The sequence below is a fragment of the Brassica napus genome, chromosome A9 (genome assembly GCF_020379485.1).
Source record: "Brassica napus cultivar Da-Ae chromosome A9, Da-Ae, whole genome shotgun sequence".
In the NCBI taxonomy this organism is placed as follows: Eukaryota; Viridiplantae; Streptophyta; class Magnoliopsida; order Brassicales; family Brassicaceae; genus Brassica; species Brassica napus.
The window spans coordinates 35,393,657-35,415,325 of record NC_063442.1 but is presented as its reverse complement, the minus strand read 5'-3'; the positions used below and the strand labels follow the sequence as shown (position 1 = coordinate 35,415,325).

The 21,669-nt window shown below is 36.8% G+C and overlaps 4 protein-coding genes and 1 pseudogene across 5 annotated transcripts; 3 read left to right on the top strand and 2 right to left on the bottom strand.

Moving 5' to 3' along the window:
• Positions 1-2,853: 2,853 nt before the first annotated feature.
• Positions 2,854-4,082, top strand: LOC125578194 (annotated as a pseudogene).
• Positions 4,083-7,876: 3,794 nt separating this feature from the next.
• On the top strand, positions 7,877-11,547 carry LOC106368103 (probable sodium/metabolite cotransporter BASS4, chloroplastic). Its single transcript, XM_013807991.3, has 14 exons — positions 7,877-8,148; positions 8,242-8,335; positions 8,435-8,542; positions 8,638-8,705; positions 8,946-9,024; positions 9,482-9,540; positions 9,634-9,702; positions 9,884-9,997; positions 10,146-10,167; positions 10,353-10,420; positions 10,697-10,782; positions 10,938-11,064; positions 11,135-11,236; positions 11,315-11,547. Exons 1-14 carry the CDS (start codon positions 7,978-7,980, stop codon positions 11,393-11,395), a joined length of 1,248 nt encoding a protein of 415 aa, XP_013663445.2. The 5' UTR covers positions 7,877-7,977; the 3' UTR covers positions 11,396-11,547.
• A 136-nt stretch (positions 11,548-11,683) lies between these two features.
• On the top strand, positions 11,684-15,284 carry LOC106368102 (eukaryotic translation initiation factor 3 subunit C-like). The gene is made up of 4 exons (XM_022691157.2): positions 11,684-11,861; positions 11,988-12,044; positions 12,133-13,869; positions 14,171-15,284. The coding sequence occupies exons 2-4, from the start codon at positions 12,024-12,026 to the stop codon at positions 15,098-15,100; spliced, it is 2,688 nt and encodes an 895-aa protein (XP_022546878.2). The 5' UTR covers positions 11,684-11,861; positions 11,988-12,023; the 3' UTR covers positions 15,101-15,284.
• On the bottom strand, positions 15,243-18,445 carry LOC106368104 (leucine-rich repeat receptor-like protein kinase TDR). Its single transcript, XM_013807992.3, has 2 exons — positions 15,762-18,445; positions 15,243-15,689 (listed from the first exon to the last, which is right to left on the bottom strand). The coding sequence occupies exons 1-2, from the start codon at positions 18,211-18,213 to the stop codon at positions 15,391-15,393; spliced, it is 2,751 nt and encodes a 916-aa protein (XP_013663446.2). The 5' UTR covers positions 18,214-18,445; the 3' UTR covers positions 15,243-15,390.
• Positions 18,446-19,373: 928 nt separating this feature from the next.
• On the bottom strand, positions 19,374-21,609 carry LOC106368105 (biotin carboxyl carrier protein of acetyl-CoA carboxylase). 2 transcript variants are annotated; one of them, XM_013807993.3, is made up of 9 exons: positions 21,337-21,609; positions 20,907-21,062; positions 20,734-20,804; positions 20,553-20,606; positions 20,166-20,438; positions 20,021-20,083; positions 19,875-19,943; positions 19,738-19,783; positions 19,374-19,650 (listed from the first exon to the last, which is right to left on the bottom strand). In XM_013807993.3, exons 1-9 carry the CDS (start codon positions 21,368-21,370, stop codon positions 19,583-19,585), a joined length of 834 nt encoding a protein of 277 aa, XP_013663447.2. In that variant the 5' UTR covers positions 21,371-21,609; the 3' UTR covers positions 19,374-19,582. The 2 variants fall into 2 exon arrangements, with proteins under 2 accessions (XP_013663447.2, XP_013663448.2); XM_013807994.3 differs by lacking the exons at positions 20,734-20,804; positions 20,907-21,062; positions 21,337-21,609 and having other exon boundaries at positions 20,549-20,620.
• Between the last annotated feature and the right edge of the window lie 60 nt (positions 21,610-21,669).

Genomic DNA, 21,669 nt, shown 5'->3' with positions numbered 1-21,669 from the left:
CGTCTGCTTTTAAAAAAATATTATTATTTTAATTTTCGCCAGACGACTGAAATGTAAGTCGTCTGGGGAAGTCAAACTTCTGAAATTATCCAGTCAAATGCAAAAGTAACCTATGACGACTGAAATGTAAGTCGTCTAGGTTCTTTGGAATTTTTTTTGAAACCAAACAATAGTAGACGACTTAACTTTCAGTCGTCTAAGGTTACAGATTTCAAAGTCAATTGCAAAAATAACCTCTGCGTTGACCAGACGACTTCCAGGTAAGTCGTCTACAGCCAGACGACTGAAAGGTAAGTCGTCTACAGCCAGACGACTTCCCAAGTAAGTCGTCTGACGAACAGATCTGGAAAAAAAACTCGATGTCATAGCTTAAATTGGTGAGATAAGTTCCTTAGCATACATAAGGCTTCTCCAAGCACACAAAATCACAAACGAAAGTCACCCACCCATAATCGTTAGCTTCTATGACTCTATGAACCATAAAAAATTTAGAATCAAAATCTTGGGTTTTTTTAGCTCATTGTGGAGAGAAAAGTGAGAGATATGTTGTGTTTAGTTCACAAGAATGGAAAAAGAAGAAGGGTAAATCGATTTTGGGAGCATTAAGAGCTTCAAATTGGTTGTTCATGGTGGTTGTGGTATTGATGACAATGGCAATCTTGTAATTACTTGAAGATGATGAAGGTGAGAGAGTAAAAATGTCATTTTCGAAAAAAAAAAAAAAAAAAAAATTAATGGCATTTTCGTAAATTATATGAACTTGTGGGGTGAGTAGGGCAAAACCAATTTTCAAAAAAAAGGAGGTTAGTTTTGTGTTTGACTTTAAGTTGTAGGTCAATTTTGCAAAAATCCCAATAATTAATATATATAAGTATATAAATCTATTTTTAGATAAATTCGGATACCCAAATACTTCGGTTCGGATCAGATTCGGTTCTCTAAATAACAAAATTTTGAATAATTAGAATATTTAATCAATTTATGTTTGGGTTTGGTACTATATGTTTGGATCGGTATCGGTTATGTTCCTCGGATTCATTTTTTCAAATCCTAATAATTACATGAAAAACAAATATCAACATATTTTTCAAAATATACACCCGCGCGCCTGCGCGGGTCAAAATCTAGTTTATTTTATAAATGAGTCAAGTAATCGATCACGTGTTCAACTGTACACGTTCATTAGTATTTTAACCATATTATCTCATTTAGCCCACCCAATTACTAACTGGTTTGGGGGAAAAAAGTCACTAAAACCCTCAAGTATTGCAAATTGGCCAAAAAAACCCACAAAGTTTTCTCAGCTCTAAAAAAACCTTGAAGTTTAAGTTGACGAGGTTCATTTCAACCCTAAAAATTCAATGTTAACCGTGGCATTAAATCAACTAAAACTTTAATTTTTTTTTCTTTTTACTCAACTTTAAAATATCACTTCTCAGTATTGGTGGGAACATGAGAGCCGTTTATTTTTTCAAGAAAAAAAAAACAAAATATGAGAGCCGTTTTACGTGGAAAATTGCTTGTACAATCTGTTCATCCCTTTTACAAGGGCGAAGCCAGAACATTTATCCAGTGGGTGCAACATTGATGATAAAATAGAAAAATACAGAAGAAGGTTTTGAACTTGGGTTACTGTGGGTGTACATCACGACTTTTCCACTCTATCTAACAGATTTCATATGTTTTCTTTCATGAAATTTAAAATATAAAAACAAAATTATGGGTGCACAGGCCAGCATATTAGGCAACATGGCTTCACCCCTGCCCTTTATCATATGTATTTATTTCTTAATAATAATAATCCCATATTTTATGACAAGCTTTCCTTTCCGCTACGAGTTTTGTCTTTACTTTCTTGCATGGTCCGCACTAGCAATCAGATTATACTTCATTTTAACTTCATCTACCATTTCACTTGCTGTCAAATTCGGGTTCCTCCGTAACCTGTCTTCAAAGAGTTGTGCAATTGTCTTCAAGACCTTAGAATAACCAGACCGAACACATATATGCTCAGTCATGTAAACCTTGATCATCAACTTGTTTTTCCCTTTCTCAAATGAACAATAGACTCTCTCCAGTGACAGTTTTTACCTGAACATGCTGCACCAAGCTTGAGAGATTCAGACTAATACATCTTAATGTAGTATTATGTCTTCAAGGCATACATGAGCAATGGATATTTATATATTAATGTAATATCCGAATATGGATTTATCTTATACTGCCATCTACCAACCTTAAAAGAAAAAAGTTTCAAGCATATCACGTACGGTTAGTACATATATATATATAAGGTTCTTCAGTTATGTGTTTATTTCATGCGTCTTGTTGACTTATGAGATGCAAAAGCTCGTATAGGTTGTTACCGCCCTTACTAGTGATGCCTTTAATTACAATAAATAAAAAACTAATTTTAACCAATCAAATTATCACAATAAACAAAGATATCAGTAGAAATCTGAGTTTCTTGCAAGAAAAAAGATATGTAAAGAAGAATCTGAGTTTCTCTCGCTTGTGTGTGTAAAAGTAGATAATCAATGGTTTATCAGGATACCTAAAATTGAGTCTTAGAAAAGGAGGCTGACGATTTTTGTAGTTTAGCTAACGTTGACTTCTTAGGGTTGAAATCAACCTCGTCAACTTAAATAGAGCTGAGAAAACTTTGTGGTTTTTAGGCCAATTTACAATACTTGGGCGGTCTTAATGACCTTTTTACCCCAGTTTGGGTAATTAGTGGGTGATTCGTGTAAAACTCAGCCCATGTAGATGTGCATTAGTATAACCTTATAAATAAAACTAGAGTTGAAAAAAAAAAAGAGAAAGAAACGTAACCAACCCTAATTAAAGGTAGCGATGGAGGGGAAGAGAAGAAGAGGCGTAAACATTCCACATGACATAGTAGACGAGATTCTGGGGAAGGTACCTGTGAAGTCTCTGGTGAGATTCAAAGTAGTGTCGAAAGAATGGAGAAGAAGCATAGAATCAACGTGTTTCATAGAGAAACAGATAAGGTATCAGAAATCTCTAGGAGGAGCGAGGATTCTGTCAGTATCAGGAAAAAAAAGACGAAATAGTCTCGGTCTAGAAAAGCTGTTGATCACGCCTTGCAGTGGAAGCATACAGACTTGTCCATATCGACCCATCAAACCTTTTCGACCTACTTATGATTTCAATGTCTCAGAGCCTTGCGACGGTTTGTTTTGTGTCTACACCAAAACCAAAATTTTTAAGTTTAACCTTGTCAATCCTGCTACCAATAGCCTCCGCATACTCCCTGCGCCCACCTCTACCCTCGATGAAGGTACTTAAATATTAACTCAATCTACACTTAATTATTCAAAACCCCTTTCATAAGCTCTTTTTGTTTGTATAAATTTGGTTTTCTTTTGTAGTTTATGGGCAAACGAGATTTTCTTTGCTAGGGATCGGAAGAGAGAGCTTTGTGAGTCCAAAGTATAAGCTATTATGGTTTTTCCATTGTGATGACAGATTGGTGAATGAATCTACTAGGTGCAAGGTTTTTGCTCTTGATTCTAATAATTGGAGATACGTAGATCCACCCAATTGTCTAATTTACTTTGACCAACCTATAATTCACTTGGATGGAGTGCTCTACTGCTTCAGCTTCTACAGGGAAGAGATGGGTTACCACCAACCGTGCATCTGTAATCTACTAGCTTTTGATCTTCACACAGAGACGTTTCATAGTTATTCTACTCAGGATTTGGAGTCTAGAGTCTAGAGACTGCCATGAATTAAGCATGTGTATTCTTAATCATCGTCCATGCATCTTCAAGAAACGTCTTGGTGATAACGACCTTCTCTTCAAAATATGGGGTCTAGACATAAACAAGAGTTCATGGGAAGTTATGTATTCCATAGAATTTTCGTGTTTTCCGCCAGAATTCTACAATAGGTTCATCATTCCGGTGGCAACAATCAACAATTATGTCATCATTTCAAATTATTATCATGACATATGGGTACTCTACGGTTCCAAAACCCATATTTTTCCTTACAAATTTACTGCTAGCAAATACCATATGTGTTTTTTTGAGACACTAGTCTCTGTTTACCAATAAGTTAGGATGTATTTTTATGTGTTTATCCTTTAATAGACAAGTATATATTCAAAAATAAATGAAAATCTCATAAAATTTAGGACTAAAAATTATATGATTTAAATTTAAAATAAAGCATTTATTCATTTATAATAATTTTGTTATGATTTCATATTAAAACTGTGAAAATACATATAAATTAAGTTAAGAGCACTTAGCAGCTTCGGCATAGGCGTTAGCAGCATCATGTTTGCTCTCCGATTGCAGATGGACAACAATGTAATCATAAAAACATAATAAAACGTCTTGGTGACAGCGACCTTCTCTTCAAAATATGGGACATAAACAAGAGTTCATGGGAAGTTATGTATTGCATAGAATTTTCGGCTTTTCCGCCAGAATTCTAGGATAGGATCATAATTCCGATGGCAACAATCAACAATTATGTTATCATTTCAAACTATTATCATCGCATATGGGTACTCCATGGCTCCAAAACCCATATTTTGCGTTACCCATTTACTGCTAGTAAATCCTATGTCTTTTTTTTTGAGACACTAGTATCTGTTTACCAATAAGTTTGGTTGTATTTTTATGTGTTTATCCTTTAATAGACAAGTATATATTCAAAAATAAATGAAAATCTCATAAAATTTAGGACTAAAAATTATATGATTTAAATTTAAAATAAAACATTTATTCATTTATAATAATTTTGTTATGATTTCATATTAAAACTGTGAAAATACATATAAATTAAGTTTAAAAGAAATTTTGTATTAGTTATTTTTAATACTTCATAAATTTATTGACACAATATATTTGAATATATGTTAGATATTTAATATCTGTATATTTATATTCTCCCTATTTCATTACTATTAAAATTGGATTTTATATACTATGATTTTAGATTTTTTATTGATTTATGACATTGCGTTTTTTTTAAAGACGGAAGCGTGATTCGAAAATGGAATCTTAAAGTGTTTTTAAAGAAAATAATTTAGAAGCGTTTTGTAAGCGAGATTTTTTAAGCTTCCACAAGATTTCGATTCTGAAGCGGGTATCGAACATCCGATGAAGCTTCCATGCAACCTAGCTATGGACTTTGTTTAACTGATGCATATAAGCTGGGGAAATCGGCCAATTCATACATCAACAGAGGACCGCGGTCTTGATCAGTACATATACTCGGACCAATTGCTGAAAAATACATCCCCACATAATATATTCAAATTTCATACATCAATTAACAAAATTCAGCTTTTACATATATTAACCAGTTACCCGTTAGTCAAAAATGACGGAATCTGAACAATATTTCAACGGGTCCATTAACTATGTCAAACACAATTCGTTGATTATGTTCTATATTGTTCCTTATTGCTACCTAATGAATGTTTCATTCAAATATGACAATTCTCTTAAATAATTATTTAAATAAATAATTTAAAAAATAATATTTTTTTAGTTTTCGAAACATATGATTTCAAATTCAAAATTTTTTAATTTTTTTTTAAATTTTCAAATTTCTGAAACTATTTTTAATTTTTTTTATTATTGTTCAGACCCAGGTTCGAGTCCCCCTCTCATCCCTTATAAATGGTCAATGTATGTAAAAGCCAATTTTTGTTAGTTGATGTATGGAATTTGTTGATTATGTTCTATATTGTTCCCTATTGATACCTAATGAATGTTTCATTCAAATATGATAATTCTCTCAAATAATTATTTAAATAAATAATTTAAAAGTAATATTTTTTTAGTTTTCGAAACATATGATTTCAAATTCAATTTTTTTTTATTTTTTTTTTAATTTTCAAATTTCTGAAACTATCAATAGGAAACTATATTGTTCCCTATTGATACCTAATGAATGTTTCATTCAAATATGACAATTCTCTCAAATAATTATTTAAATAAATAATTTAAAAATAATATTTTTTTGGTTTTCGAAACTTATGGTTTCAAATTCAATTTTTTTAAATTTTTTTTAAAAATTTTCAAATTTCTGAAACTATTTTTAATTTTTTTATCATTGTTCAGACCTAGGTTCGAGTCCCCCTCTCATCCCTTATAAATGGTCAATGTATGTAAGAGCCAAATTTTGTTATATTTAAATATTAAATAAAAATAAATAAAATAATTTTTTTTTTATGTTTTCGAATTATACTTTTTCAAATTCGAACTTTTTATAATTTTTTTTGAATTTTTTTTGAATTTTTTTCAAGTTTCTTTTTGAAAATCAAAAATTATGTTTGAAACTATTTTTAAAAAAGAAATTATATTTTTTAAGTATTTATTTATATATTATTAGAATCATAAATTTCTTATTCCAAAAATCTTACCCCACTTCTCAATTCTAAACCCTAAGTCTAGATTAGTTAATTCAAGGGGTATAAGTGTCTTTTATCCTTTATTAAAAATGAGGATAAAAGTGATTAGTGTAAACATGAAAAGTGATATTATGAATGTGGTATTTGTGGCAATTTCCCCAGATTTTTTTGTTTTATAATAGATGATGTTTGCACAAATATATAAAAATTTAATTTTATCAAAAACTGTGTAACCAATTGTATTTTTGTTATATATATTTATAATTAAATAAGTTAGCTTTTAATTATATTTTAGTAAAAAATTAAATAAAAAGTATTTGTTTAATATGTGCGTATTGATGTAAAATATCATGTAATATGAAACATAGAGAGTACTATTTAGCATTTACTAACTATAAGAAAATGCTTATGAAATATTTGTGGTGGCGTTAATTATTTTTCATTTCATTTATCTTTCTTTTATGATATTATTTTTTATGTTTACACTAACCATTTTTATTCTCAATTTTAATGAAAAAAAGATATTTATATTTATATGGTTAACTAATATAGACTTATGATTTATTGTTGAGGGGTGGAATAAAGTTTTTAGAATATAAAATTTATGATTCTAATAAATATATAAATAAATACTTAAAAAATATAAAAAATTTTAAAAACATAATTTTCGATTTTCGAAAAACAAAATTCAAAAAAAAAATTTATAAAAAATTGAATTTCAAAATGTTTAATTCGAAAATATAATTATTTTTTTCTTTTATTGAAATAATTATTTATTATATATAGAGAATAACTGTATAAGAGTTTTTTTATACTTAAAAAAAAAGAGAAATTACATGTTTACCATTTTCATGCTACCACTTTTCATTTTTACCACCACTACAAGGACATTTTTAAAAATACCTTCTTCATTAAGTGACAAATGACTATTATATACTTGTTATTATATATATATAATAAATCATTATTTAAATAAAAAATAAAAAAGTATAAAAAAGTATTAAAAAAAATTATTTTTTATGTTTTTGAATTATACTTTTTCAAATTCAAACTTTTTTATAAATATTTTTTTATTTTGTTTCGAATTTTTTTTTCAAATTTCTTTTGAAAATAAAAAATTATGTTTGAAACTATTTTTTTAAATTTTTTTTTAAATTTTTTAAGTATTAATTTATATATTTATTAGAATCCTAAATTTCACACTCTAAAAACCCTACCTCACCCCTCAACTCTTTATCCTAAGTTTAGAGTAGTTAACCCTAAGGATATAAGTATCTTTTACTCTTCATTAAAAGTGAGGATAAAAATGATTAGTGTAAACATGAAAAGTGATACTATGAATGTATTATTTATGGTACTTTCCTTAAAGGAATATATTTTTGAAAATATGGTAAAAATGAATAATAAAAATGGTAAAGACGGCATTCCCAAACATTTATTTTATGGTAACAGAGAGCATCGCTAGTAGTATAATGTGATGATAACTCTGAAATGCAAGGTTTAGGCAGCCACACTTTGAAATAAAAATCTTATCTTTATTTGGCTCAGTATTTGATTCTAACTCAACTCCGACTCTACCAATGGCAACCATAGCTAGTATGCTAGCTTCAACCCGAAACCCATTCCCCTGCTTCCGCGAACCACTGTATCCGGGAAGCCGCTCCGTCGTATTCCGCCGCTACCTAGAGCCCTGCGGAAGGCGAACACCTACCATTCCCAGATTCATTCGAGCTTGCCAACCTCCCGACAAGGTTCTCCATCGCTGCCCCCATTGAAAAGATCTAAGCTTTGTTGAAAATAACTTGTTTTTGACTTGTTGGAGACCAAATTGTTTTGTTCCATAGGTAGGTGGTGAAGGAGGGGTCTCAGCTTCTGCTAAAAGTTTCCATTTTGGGAATGAGTTGCTGAGTTTTGCTTCAGATAATTTCTTGCCTCTAGGTGAATGCACTCTCTGTTTAAGCATTATTTAAAAGATTTAATGTTACTTCTTGATGTTTCAGTTAGATGTTTGTGCAATGTGGGGTTAATTGTGTACAGCTCTTGTTACTGGTGTGGGAATGGGCTTTGCAAACCCAACTCTTGGCTGTCTTGCGGACAAATACTCTCTTTCAAAGTTCAGCACTTGTGGGATCTTTATTATCTCAGGTGATTCTCTCATTCTATATGTACAATTTCTTTGTTTTTATGTTGATGTAGCTGATAAGTCCACTGTGTACTCATTCTCTGTACTGTGGAATTAGGGTTGACGTTACGTACTGAAGCGATTGGTGCTGCTGTGAAAGGATGGCCTCTTGGTATCTTCGGGCTGGTATGTTTTGTTTCCTCTTTAGCTTTCATACGTTCTCTGAATGGTTCATCTTTTCTCTAGTTTAGATCTCCTCTGCTAATAAGACAATGTAATGAGTAGAAACCCCTTATTGCCCCCAATGTACTTTTCTTCAGTCATGTTTTATGACTTGCAGAATGTTTGACCTTTTCGTAGTGATTTTCCTTAGCTTTATGTTAGTTATATACTACCTAATTAAGATTTGTCTCTCTTTTTTTTCAGGCCTCTATTTTGTTGCTCACTCCATCCTTCTCAAGGCTAGTTATGCTATTCCAACTCCAACCTCAGGAGCTTGTTACAGGTTACTCTGTCCCTCTCTCTCTTCAACTAGAATAAATATCATGCTCTTTCCTGATTGATACTGCTTTATACTGACTTGCGTTGGTTTACCGTAAGTAAATCTACAGTTTTGAGTTCATTTGTATCTGGTTTGATAGATAGCCACCAGTTTTACATGTACAACTAGTTTTAGTTTCTGAGACAGATTGATGATACTGGTTGACCAAAGAGCCAATTTCATTTCCTTTGTGATTTTGTATCCAACAGCATCCACATTGACGTCTTGTTTAGATCTTATTTAATTTCTATTTAAGAGTGACGGGCAGGAAAAGCATACAAGTTGCATAATATTAAATGCAACTTGATTAGTTAGTGCCCTATAGTCTTTTCTCTTGATACTTTATTCTTCAGTTAATCACTTAATTGATGCAGAGATTTGAGGACTCTAAACGTAACTATATCCTCATACCTATTTACAGGGCTAGGTATATTTTGCTGTATGCCAACCACCTTATCAAGTGGTGTTGCCCTCACTCACGTACTCAGTTTGATATATTTTTCCAATTCAATATTTTGTGCATAATTGTTTTTCTTGCGTTCTCCACTGACTTACCATGTTTCCAAAATTCAGCTTGCTGGGGGAAACTCTGCTCTTGCTCTGGCGGTGACTGTGGCATCCAACTTGTTAGGCATTTTAACTGTAAGTAAACCATATTTTTCATTTGAAACTAGGAGTTGCTCATGCTGAATCAAGGATAGTTCTAGTCATATTGCTTCCTGGTGTTATCGTTTCAAAATAGCATAGCGTCTCTGTATTTAAGAACAAGTTTTATGATTCCAGTCACTGATGCTAACATGATTGACTTAACCCATTTTGTCAGATTCCGTTTTGGGTATCAAGATACATAGCCGGAGGAGTAGGGGTTTCGTTTCCTACTGACCAACTATTCAGAAGTCTTATAGTTACTCTGTTAGTTCCTTTAATCATTGGCAAGGTGAGACCATCTTTCTGTGTGTCCTACCTTTTGTTATTGCAATGATGATTCCATTTCAGATTTTACTATTCAGTGGCGGTTGTTGCCAACAGCTATTTTATCACTTAAGAGTGGGGCTTTGACATATTTGTGTGTTTATCTGTTATAGGTTATTCGGGAATCATTCAAAGGTGAGCCTCATGTCTTATCTCTTCCCTTTTTGGTGAAACTAATTGAATATATAAACTCTATGGTTAGTCATCTCAAATACTTTTTAAATGTGACACACACAAGTGATGCTAATGACACAAACCAATGAAAACAGTTAGCCACTTTAGTGTGACAATGAATCTCTTGTTGAAATGTGTGATTACAGGTTTCGCAAACTTTGTTGACAATAACCGCAAGCTCTTTTCGAGAATGAACGCAATCTGCCTCAGTTTGGTAAAGATTTCTAAACACTTTGTAGCAGGAATCTTAATGTTGACACTTCATTCGCCTGAAGTTAAAACTTTATCCTCACCTATAGCTTGAGAGTAAACTACTCCATGGAATTGATGTGCCTAATGCCATTCCAAAGCTTGAATCAAATAGTATAAATTATAAAATAGACCACTTCCTCTCACGCTACGTCAAATGGTTTGATTTCGTTATTGCATGTACCTGTTTTTTTTCTGGGGAGGAACTTGATAGTATGCTTATCTCGTGATACCATTTTAGGTGCCATGGATCCAAGTTAGCAGGTCAAGATCACTGCTACTATCCGTTGAGCCTAAGGTTTTTCTTGCCGCCATTGGCATTGGAATGTATGCATTAATTCTTCTTTAACATGAGTCATTTTATTAATAACATGTGAAAGATGAATGTTCTCTAGTTGTGTGGTTGTTAAGAACATCTGACTGGTTTGCTAGAAATTGGGAAACACACGTATTGACAGAAGAACCTTTATGTCTTTCTACAGATTGCTGCATCTTTCTCTACTAGCATTCAATGCTCTTTCAATCCGCATCCTGTCAGGTCTTTCAGGTGATTATAATAGTAAGAACTCCAAAGGAAACGGCACAGCAGTTTTGCTCGTTGCAAGCCAGGTACTAACAAAATTTCACCGATCTGATCTCTTAATTTGAAAGTCATGGCTCGGTGTTTCCGTCCCTATAGAAAACATTACCGGTAATGGTGGCGGTGGTGGAGCAGTTGCGTGGCGCATTTGGTGAACCAGGGCTTTTGGTTCTTCCTTGTGTAGCTGCACACTTAAACCAGGTTCAAAGTTGTATTGTCCCCCTTCCATTATGATACTTTTTTGTGCATACTCTTATCGTTTAACATACTTTTGTGTAGATCATGATTGATTCAATTCTTGTCAACGTATGGCTCCGGAAGAGTAATGCATCTTCTTCCACTGATGTAAAGACAGCTTAAGAAAGCGTGAGATAGAAGCTATGAAACCATTGTTGTGTTGAAGATCATGGAAGAGTTTGAGTCCTATTGTTTTGCAGATTCATTTGTATAAATTTTCTGAAACGTCGTAAAATTTATTGTATTGACTAATCAAAACCGTTTGTGATTAAAAATTGTTAATTGTACAAAGCAATCCACAATTTCATAGATAATCCAACAAGCAGTAAAGAACAAAAGTAAATAATAAACCGGGCGGTTTGAGATATCAATTAGAATTACGGTTTATTAACTGCGCATAAAAACCAAGCGGACCGGTTAAGCTCCATCCAAGAACTACGTCGGTTTAATTCGTGACTAGAAAACCCTAATTCCATTCCATATATTAATAATCTCGAATCGAACACTTTCGACGGCTACCACTTATCTTCTTCACAGAGATTCTCATCAGGCATCTCTACCTTCGTTCATCTCCATCGTCTCCATTGAGGTACTCATTCCTTCTCTTTGATGTAAATCGATTCGATTTCTTCGTGATAAACTGTTGAGTCGTTCGAATCTGAATTTATATGATCGATTTGTATGTAATCTGCTCCTCTGGTTATGGTGTTCTCAGGTTTAAGCTCTCCTGCTAAAGAAGAAGAAGAAGAAGATGTCTCGTTTTTTCGCCCAGGTTTCCTTCTCGTTTCGCTACACATGAATCTCTCTCTCTTGTTAGATTCAGTTTCTCAATCGATTTCGTTTGCTATGTTCGTTCACAGGGTGGTAGTGACAGCGAGGATGAGAGCGATATCGAGGAAGAGATCCAGGAGGTTCAGAACAACGACATCAACAACCGTTACCTCCAGGATAACAGCGACGACGACGACGACACTGATACCAAACGTGTCATCAAGCCAACCAAGGACAAGCGTTTCGAGGAGATGACGCACACCGTTGAGCAGATGAAGAACGCTATGAAGATCAACGATTGGGTCAGTCTCCAGGAGAATTTCGACAAGGTCAACAAACAGCTTGAGAAAGTTATGAGGATCACTGAGGCTGTGAAGCCTCCCACCTTGTACATCAAGACGCTTGTGATGTTGGAGGATTTCTTGAACGAGGCCTTGGCTAATAAGGAGGCCAAGAAGAAGATGAGTCCTAGCAACTCCAAGGCCTTGAATGCGATGAGGCAGAAGCTGAAGAAGAACAATAAGCTGCACGAGGAGGAGATTAATAAGTATAGGGAGGCTCCGGAGGTTGAGGAGGAGAATGAGCCGGAAGATGAGGATGATGACGATGAGGAAGACGAGGATGAGGAAGACGATGATAGCAAAGAGGCTGTGACTGACGAGGAGGTGGATGAAACTACTGATACTCGCTGGGAGACGATGCTTAACAAGAAAGATAAGCAGATGGAGAAGCTGCTTAGTAAAGATCCTAAGGAGATCACTTGGGATTGGGTCAACCAGAAGTTTAAAGAGATTATGGCTGCTCGTGGGAGGAAGGGGACTGCTCGTTTTGACTTAGTTGATCAGCTTACACACTTGACGAAGATTGCCAAGACTCCTGCGCAGAAGCTTGAGATCTTGTTCAGCGTTATCTCAGCACAGTTTGATGTGAATCCTGGTCTCAGCGGACACATGCCTATCAAGGTCTGGAAGAAGTGCGTGCTCAACATGCTCACCATACTGGACATTCTTGTCAAGTACACTAACATCGTTGTGGACGACACAATCGAGCCTGAGGAGAACGAAACTTCCAAGCCAGCAGATTATGATGGAACAATTCGGGTCTGGGGAAATTTGGTTGCGTTCATTGAGCGGATTGACACTGAGTTTTTCAAGAGCTTGCAGTCAATTGATCCTCACACCCGTGAGTATGTTGAGAGACTGAGGGATGAGCCTATGTTCCTGGCCCTTGCTCAGAACATCCAAGATTACTTTGAGCGGATGGGTGATTTCAAAGCTGCTGCAAAGGTGGCCTTGAGACGTGTTGAGTCAATTTATTACAAGCCCCAGGAGGTTTATGAGGCTATGAGGAAGCTGGCTGAGTTGGTTGAAGAAGATGAAGAAGCTGAGGATGCCGAGGAGGAAAGTGGACCTATTTCTTCATTCATTGTTGTTCCAGAGGTTGTTCCCCGTAAGCCTACCTTCCCTGAGAGCGGCCGGGCAATGATGGATCTTCTTGTGTCCCTTATCTACAGAAATGGAGATGAGAGGACCAAGGCCCGTGCAATGCTATGTGATATCTATCACCATGCTTTGATGGACAACTTTGGGACTGCTAGAGACTTGTTGCTGATGAGTCATCTCCAAGACAACATTCAGCACATGGACATCTCAACACAGATCCTCTTTAACAGGACCATGGCGCAGCTTGGTCTTTGTGCCTTCCGTGTTGGAATGATCACTGAGTCCCATAGCTGCCTCTCCGAGCTGTACTCTGGTCAGAGAGTGAGGGAGTTGCTTGCCCAAGGTGTCTCGCAAAGTCGATATCATGAGAAGACACCCGAACAGGTAAATTTTCTTTTCTGTCATCTTCTGATACAAATAGAATGTGAAAAATGAATGAATTGCTTAATCATATAGTTCTGACTGAAGCATTACTACGAACACTATTAGTCTGACTTATCATATTGAGTATGCAGCAACTATTCAAATACCTGAGCTTCTAGTATATATTTTTTGCTGCATGGGTTCTGCATTTTGTTTCCTTTTCATACAAATCTGTTTTCTCTATTTCAACATGGATTCTTATGGTCATGTTGTCTCATTCAGTATTACTTATATGTGATATAAAAAACTCTTGATTTAACAGGAAAGGATGGAGAGGAGAAGACAAATGCCATACCACATGCACATAAACCTCGAGCTACTGGAGGCTGTTCATCTCATCGGTGCAATGCTACTTGAAGTCCCAAACATGGCAGCAAACTCGCTTGAAGCCAGGCGCAGAGTGATCAGCAAGAACTTCCGTCGCCTGCTTGAGATCAGCGAGAGGCAAGCGTTCAATGCACCACCTGAGAATGTACGTGATCACGTTATGGCAGCCACCAGAGCCCTGACCAAAGGAGATTTCCAGACCGCGTTTGAGGTTCTGAACTCTCTTGAGGTCTGGAGAATGCTCAAGAACCGTGACAGCATCCTAGAAATGGTCAAAGCTAGGATCAAAGAAGAAGCTCTAAGGACTTACCTATTCACTTACTCGAGCTCCTACGAGTCCCTAAGCCTTGAACAGCTGGCTAAGATGTTTGATGTCACTGAAGCACAGGTTCACAGCATTGTTAGCAAGATGATGATCAACGATGAGCTTCACGCAAGCTGGGACCAGCCAACACGATGCATCGTCTTCCATGAAGTGCAACACAGCAGACTACAGTCGTTGGCTTTCCAGTTAACCGAGAAACTATCGGTTTTGGCAGAAAGTAACGAAAGGGCAATGGAAGCAAGAACCGGTGGAGGTGGTCTTGATCTGAGCTCAAGAAGAAGGGACAACAATCAGGACTATGCAGGAGCAGCATCAGGTGGTGGGAGATGGCAGGACAACAACATGAGTTCTGGATATGGAGGAAGACAAGGTAACAACAGATCTGGATATGGAGGAAGACCAGGACAACCTAGAGACTGGTCGGGCCAGAACCGAGGTGGAGGATATGCATCAAGAGCTGGCTCAGGAAACAGAGGTGGTGGAATGCAAATGGATGGCTCAACCCGTATGGTGAGTCTTAACCGAGGTGTTCGCACTTAAAGAAGTTTTCTCCAGATAGTGTTGGTTTCTTTTTAAGACCTTTTTGTTTAAGTTTTTTTTTTTGTTTGTCGTCGGTTAAAGTTTGGATCTGTCTTTAATAAGTTTGCTTCAGAACTTTAAATTACTTTGTTTTGTTTCAGAGTTGAACATTATTGTTTCTATTCAAACTCAGTTTTAATAGTAACACCAAGGCATTAATACAAGAACAACATCATCAATATAACATATGGTTCAAACAAAGAACTAAAGACGTCACACAATACTATATAAAGGGAAACTATCTGCAGTAGCTATTTAATCCTACTACTATGTGATTCAGATAAAAATCTGAGTGCATCTTCCATGGAGGGACGGTCAGAGTGGTTACTTGATATGCATAGAAGTGCGACCTCAACGACTCTTTTAACTTCTTGTTCAACAACATTTTCGTTTTCGGCGTATACTTCTCGTAGAAGAACATCCTTAGGCTTGTTATGTACCAATCTACCTGCATCCCTCAGCTTACCATTTGATAAGATCTCCAAAACAAGCTCTCCAAAGCTGTAAACGTCCTTTTGCTGCTCTGCTCGTATCACATCGTTCATCTGATCTGCATTTTTAGAGAGTTTAGTGTTAGAAACTACTATAGTTAATGCTAAAAAATTTCGTCATGGTTAATTACCTGAAGAGACCAAGCCTTTGTTCAAATGTAACATGTACTTGAACCCAAACTCACCCAAGCAAGGCTCCATGTTGTTATCATCACTGAACAAAACGTTACTAGACTTCACATCACCATGTGGAATTGGAGGGTAACATTCATGGTGAAGGAAGCAAAGTCCCTTTGCAACTCCACTGATGATCCTCTTCTTAGTAACCCAATCTCTCTTCTTTGTCCTCATCTTCTCAGCCAGAGTCCCGGTATGCAGATTATTATTATCATACAACACATGCACAAGATGGTTGTTGTAACAAAACCCAAGCAGCCTAACAAGGTTCACATGCCTTGCATTCCCCATCTGCGTTAAAACCTTCAACACAACACCTCTCTTCTTGCCTTGAAGCTCTATTTTCCTCACTGTGACTGTGATTCCTGTTGGTAGAACTGCTTTGCACATAGAGGATGATACTTGTGGAGGCTCTTCAGGTGAACCAAAGCTTCTCAAAACATCATCTGCTGTGAAATGAGGGAGACCAGAGAAAGACACCATCTTCCACCTCCCTGAACTTCTATGACGAACATAGTACAACCCCAAAGTTCCAGCTACTATTATTACAAAGGATACTAGACAAGCCACCAGAACAGACACAAGCTTTCTTGAACTGTAAGCAGCACATGGCTTCAAAGGAAGTCCACACAAGTTTGCATTCCCTTCATATGCTTCTTTCCCCATTGATCTAAACACTTTGTCAGAAGGGATGGAACCAGCCAAGTTGTTGTCTGATAAATCCAAGACTTTCAGATGTGGAAGCTTTGCTAGTTCCTCAGGAACACCACCTGCAATGATGTTTCCAGCTAAATCCATCTTGTAAAGAGACCGGCAAGAGAAGACAGACGGTGCTATAGTCCCTGATATGTTGTTGTTACTCAGCTCAATAACAGTGATGGACTTGCATGATGACTCAAACTCAGGGAGAGGGCCGGAGATACCGCAAGAGGAGGCAGAGAAGTTGCGAAGACGCGGCAAAGACCAAATCTCCGGTAATAGTTTGCCTCCCAACTCAGGGTTATGTGAGATATTGAAGTACTCAAGCTTTCTAGCTTTGGAGATATCTTGAGGAACCCCTCCAGTGAGTTTGTTTCTAGAGAGGTCTATGTAAGAGATATCAGGAAGCTGGCTAAAGCTAAAAGGTATCACACCAGAGAAGGCATTATCTTCGAGCCGGATACGAACAAGAGCTGAACAATTAGTGAGTGATGGCGACAGAGTCCCAGTGAAGTTATTGGAGAAGAGCATGAGCTTGTAAAGAAAGCCTCTTGAGCAAATGCCTTGTGGGATCTCTCCTTGGAAACTGTTGGTGGAGACATCAACCCATCTAAGGTTAGAGTTCATCCCTAAACTCTTTGGAAGTGAACCAGAGAAGTAATTGTTCCATATGAAGAGAGTATCCAAAGAAGGAAGCTGAGCTATTCCTTCAGGGAGAGTCCCACTCATCTCATTGTACATAAGACTCAACAGCTTAAGATTCTTTAACTCCGCAAAGCTCTCAGGTATGGTCCCAGAGAGATGATTGTCTGAAAGGTCTAAGTTAACAAGAGAAGTGATGCTTCCAAGCTCCCAAGGGATGGAACCAGAGAGATGGTTCCTGAAGAGGAACAATGACTCAAGCTTGGTTAAGTTGCTGAAATGCTTTGGTAAGAAGCCAGAGAGGTTGGCTCCAGCTATGTCTAAGTACTTGAGCTCACTCATGAAGCCTATCTGCCAAGGGATCACTCCTTGGTAAGAGTTGTAACCAATCTCCATGTGAGTCATACTCTTCAAACCCCCAAGCTCTTTAGGTATGTGACCACTGAGTAAGTTCCCACCTAAATGAAGAAACTCTAGGCTCTTGAAAGAACCGTATTGAGCAGGGATCGAACCTGTGAAGTAGCTTCCAGCGAGGTTCAGCACCTTGAGACTCTCCAGGAGAGGGAGATCGGTTGGTAAGGAGCCTGTGAAGCTGTTGCTCAAGGCGTTTAGGATGGTGAGGCTTTTGAGGGAGGAGGCACCGTTTGGGAAAGGGCCTGAGAAGTTGTTTAGGCTTATGTCGAGGCTTCTGAGGGTTGTGAGGTTGAAGATCTCTTGTGGGAGCGAGCCTGAGAAGGAGTTGTCGCTGATGTTGAGCTCGAGGAGGTCGGTGAAGGCGGTGAGTAGAGTGGCTGGGAAGGTTCCGGAGAGGCTTTTGGAGGAGAGGTTGATGGAGATGACTGAGGTTGAGTTTTGGTTGCAGAGGATGCCGGACCAGGAGCAGGAGGGGACTGGTTTGGTGTTGGAGTTGAGGGACCAGTCTTGTAAGGTGTTGGAGTTGTTGTCGGTGAGTAGTGATTTTAAGGTGAGGAGGGATTCTGTTTGAGGGTCAGCTGCTTGTGTTAGTGAAGTGAAGAAGAGGAGGAAGAGATGGAAGTAAGCATAGAGTTTACAGTTAGACTCCATTGGAGTTGGAAGAAGAGAGAGATCTGTGAGGAAACAAAAGTGAAAGAAGAAACAAGAAGATCACAGAAATGAATAAAGAAGAATCTGACAGTGGAAGAAGAGAGACGAAAAGAAAGAAAGTTGTGTGTGTGTGGGGAAGTGTGTTGCTGCTCTTTAGTGAAAAAGCTGTGGCCTCATTGATTGTTTTATTTGTTTATTACTAGATTTTTCAAATCATTTGGTCAAAAGGTAAAATGTTTATTACTTAAATGTATACGTTGGAAGATGTAACTTAAACACCCACATATGAGAACAAACAAACAAACAAACACAAAGTCTTATCGTTGAAAGCACTGCTCTTCATGTCTTTGATCTCCACTTTAAATGTCCTTTTGATTAGATAAGCATCCTGTGAGAAAAAAAAGGATCTTCTTCTGCTCTAAGTACAAGGATAAAAGAATAAAAGAATTTGTGTCATACAATCAATCATCAAAATGATGCTTCTCTATGTTCATGTGTTATCATCAGAGGTGAATAAGCATATAATTACTTTTGGAACAGATAGTAAGTTTTCTAAAATGCAGCTGGGACAATAAACATTGAAAGAACTTTATAAAAAGATGAGTCCACCATCCATTGCTGCATCAGTGCAGTGTATTTTTACAAGAATATGTCAATATGATATGACAAGAGTAGCTACAAGTATTTGATATCCGGCTCACAACATTTTGCAGGTACTGAGTAAATAGATAGCATATTCAGGTGTATATATATTTAAACGTTAGAGAACTCAATGAACTACCCCCATATCTGGAAGTTACCTAACCAGAAACTGATATTAAATCACATTAAAGGCCTTCAAAGTATTCTTCAATTGGTACCTAAGATCAACGTATATGTACTGCACAGAAAGAAAATGCTCTCTCTTTATCAATAAGCCTCGTTGATAAAGCCTTTTAACTCCAAAAAAAGAAAGCAGCGTACAAGTTGCTAAATAAAGCATAACAGATTCGCCAAAACTTTTGTGGATCTTCCACTACTTATGGCCAGCTAAGAGTATTTTTCAACTAGAGAATCTTATAGCTTCTCATCATCCTAGATACAAACATACAACTTACCAAAAGAGTGAAGTTATATGCTCATTTCAACAATCTATAGTTTTTTTTCTCTTGTGCAGAAAATAAGATAATCCATACTAAGACGAACCAAAATCCAAAGAGTGACAAAAAAACAATATAGCTGCGTCACATGTTCAGGAATTAGATCTCCACACAAATCATGATCAAGATGAAGATCAAAATAGAATCTCAAGCTCTTTGCAATCAGCCGAATACATACTCCATAAAAGAAAGATAAGAGAAGATGAAAGAGTACAGTCTCCGGATGAGTATCACTGGATGTTGATATCATGGAACGATGGCAAGACGGCAACCAGAGGCTCCCCATAACCTACAGAGTCTGTTCACATAAACCATGAAAAGTTATTGGGACCATTTCTCAAAAGTGAGAAGATTTTGAATACACAGAACGTTCTCTCTTTTTTACCTCCATCATCTGAAAGAAGCTTGAGAACTTCCCCAGCTACATCTGACTGTTTCCATAAATAGCAAAGATCGATGAGAGTCCAATATGATAGTTTCAAAGAAGAGACATGGATACATTAGTTTAAAAGCTTATATTACCGTTACTGGAAGTTCTTTTCCCAACTGATGTAAGTATCCAATCACTTGACCTTCCTTTATTGCATCACCCTGCACGAAAAATCATTTGCTAAAGATTAGGACAATCTTTGATCTTTTATTTTTAAATGAATCTCGAGTCGTTTTACCTCTTTACAGGTAGGACCTTGTTTCTTTCCTTTTACAGTCCTACTTCTCTGAAACTTACCCACCTTTTACCAAGAGAAGAAACAAGATTACAGATCAAAAAAAGACAAAACAAAGATCAAAAAGAATATGAAAGCATTTACTTACTGACGGAGATGTGACTAGAACATAGTTGTTAGATCCAGCTGCCTCCAAAGCAGCCAGCTTTGATGATTTCCGGTATGCAGCATTTATGAACGGAGACACTTTTTCAGAGGCAGGCTTTGCTTTGGATGGGCTAGCATCAGCAGAAGCAGAAACTGATTTGTTCATGGGCTCAGAAGGAATTGGAGGAGCTACAGATGGAGAAATATCAGGCACGGGAATGGGAGTTTCGGCCAGTCCAATCTTCCGCTTAAGGTTCATCTCAAAATCTCCAACCTATAAGTGAAAGAAAGCATCAGAGAGAGGATTGATACATTGTTGAAACCTACGTTACAGTATCAGAGCCACAAGTCAAATAAGACGGGAATGCAGTAGTGAGAGGAGACTTGCCTTGAGTTTGAGGACAGCAACCTCAGTCTCATCACACATCTCGTGAACCAGTGCCTGTAACATAACATAAAATATTCAATCTAACTACAATATACACCATGTAGAAATAACACTTAGTCAAAAATCAACTCCTAGAAACCTAACATGTACTAAATCTCTAAAGAAAAGCAAAAGAACAAACCTCAACTTCTTTAGGGAAAGTTGTCCTTCGAACAGTTTTAGTTTTAGTCCCGTTTGAGGCATCAGATGATTCTACAAAATCAAAAGATTTTCCAGTTTAAAAACATCACTGTGTAGTCTGTCTCCAAGATGATGAAAAAGAACAAAGAGTGGTGAAAGATATAATAACCTCACCATCAGTTTTGGTTGTTGTTGTTGAAGATTTAGAGGAGTCTGCACGCAACACAAGCATGTTCCTGTTGAACAAACTCCACCGTGGCGCACAAGAATTACCAGAGGCAGACCAGTTACCAGAAAGCGAGTGAACATTTACGGTGGATCCTAAACTCTCTGTAATAATGGAGCGAGAATAAACCATAGTTAAGGAGTCTAAATCCACTTTATTCTTCTTCTAATTGCAAAACACCTAAAGAATTATCAGACAGAACAGATCCGAACCATCGAGATCAGATCTATCCAACAAGAGAGTAACTGTACGAACCAGACGGCTAACGGACATGTGGGATTAATACATTTCACACTCATGTTCCCTCCATTTCTAGTTTTTCAAACCAAGAAAAACAAATGAGCACAGAGAGATAGAGAGTGAGAGAAAGAGACTCACGACGGAGAGATCCGAGAGCTGCAGAAGACTCCATTGGGAAGAACAAGGCAGCGAGCGAGCGAGCGAGGGAGGGAGGTAGAGAGAGTGAGCAAGAAAGGATAAAAGGTGGGGGTGGTGGTTAGATAAAAGCTAAGATGGCAGTTGGGGTTGGTTTGGTCACTTTTTAATTCTTGAGCGGCTCTCTCTTCTCTTTGGTAACTCCGTCCTACGCAGCTACTGTCACTCGGTCACTATTCTATCTAACATACGCCTCTATTATAAGCGTACTCTAGTGCTCACATCCTTCACTGATTTATACTATTTTTACAGAACTACAAGATGTCTTCACTCAAA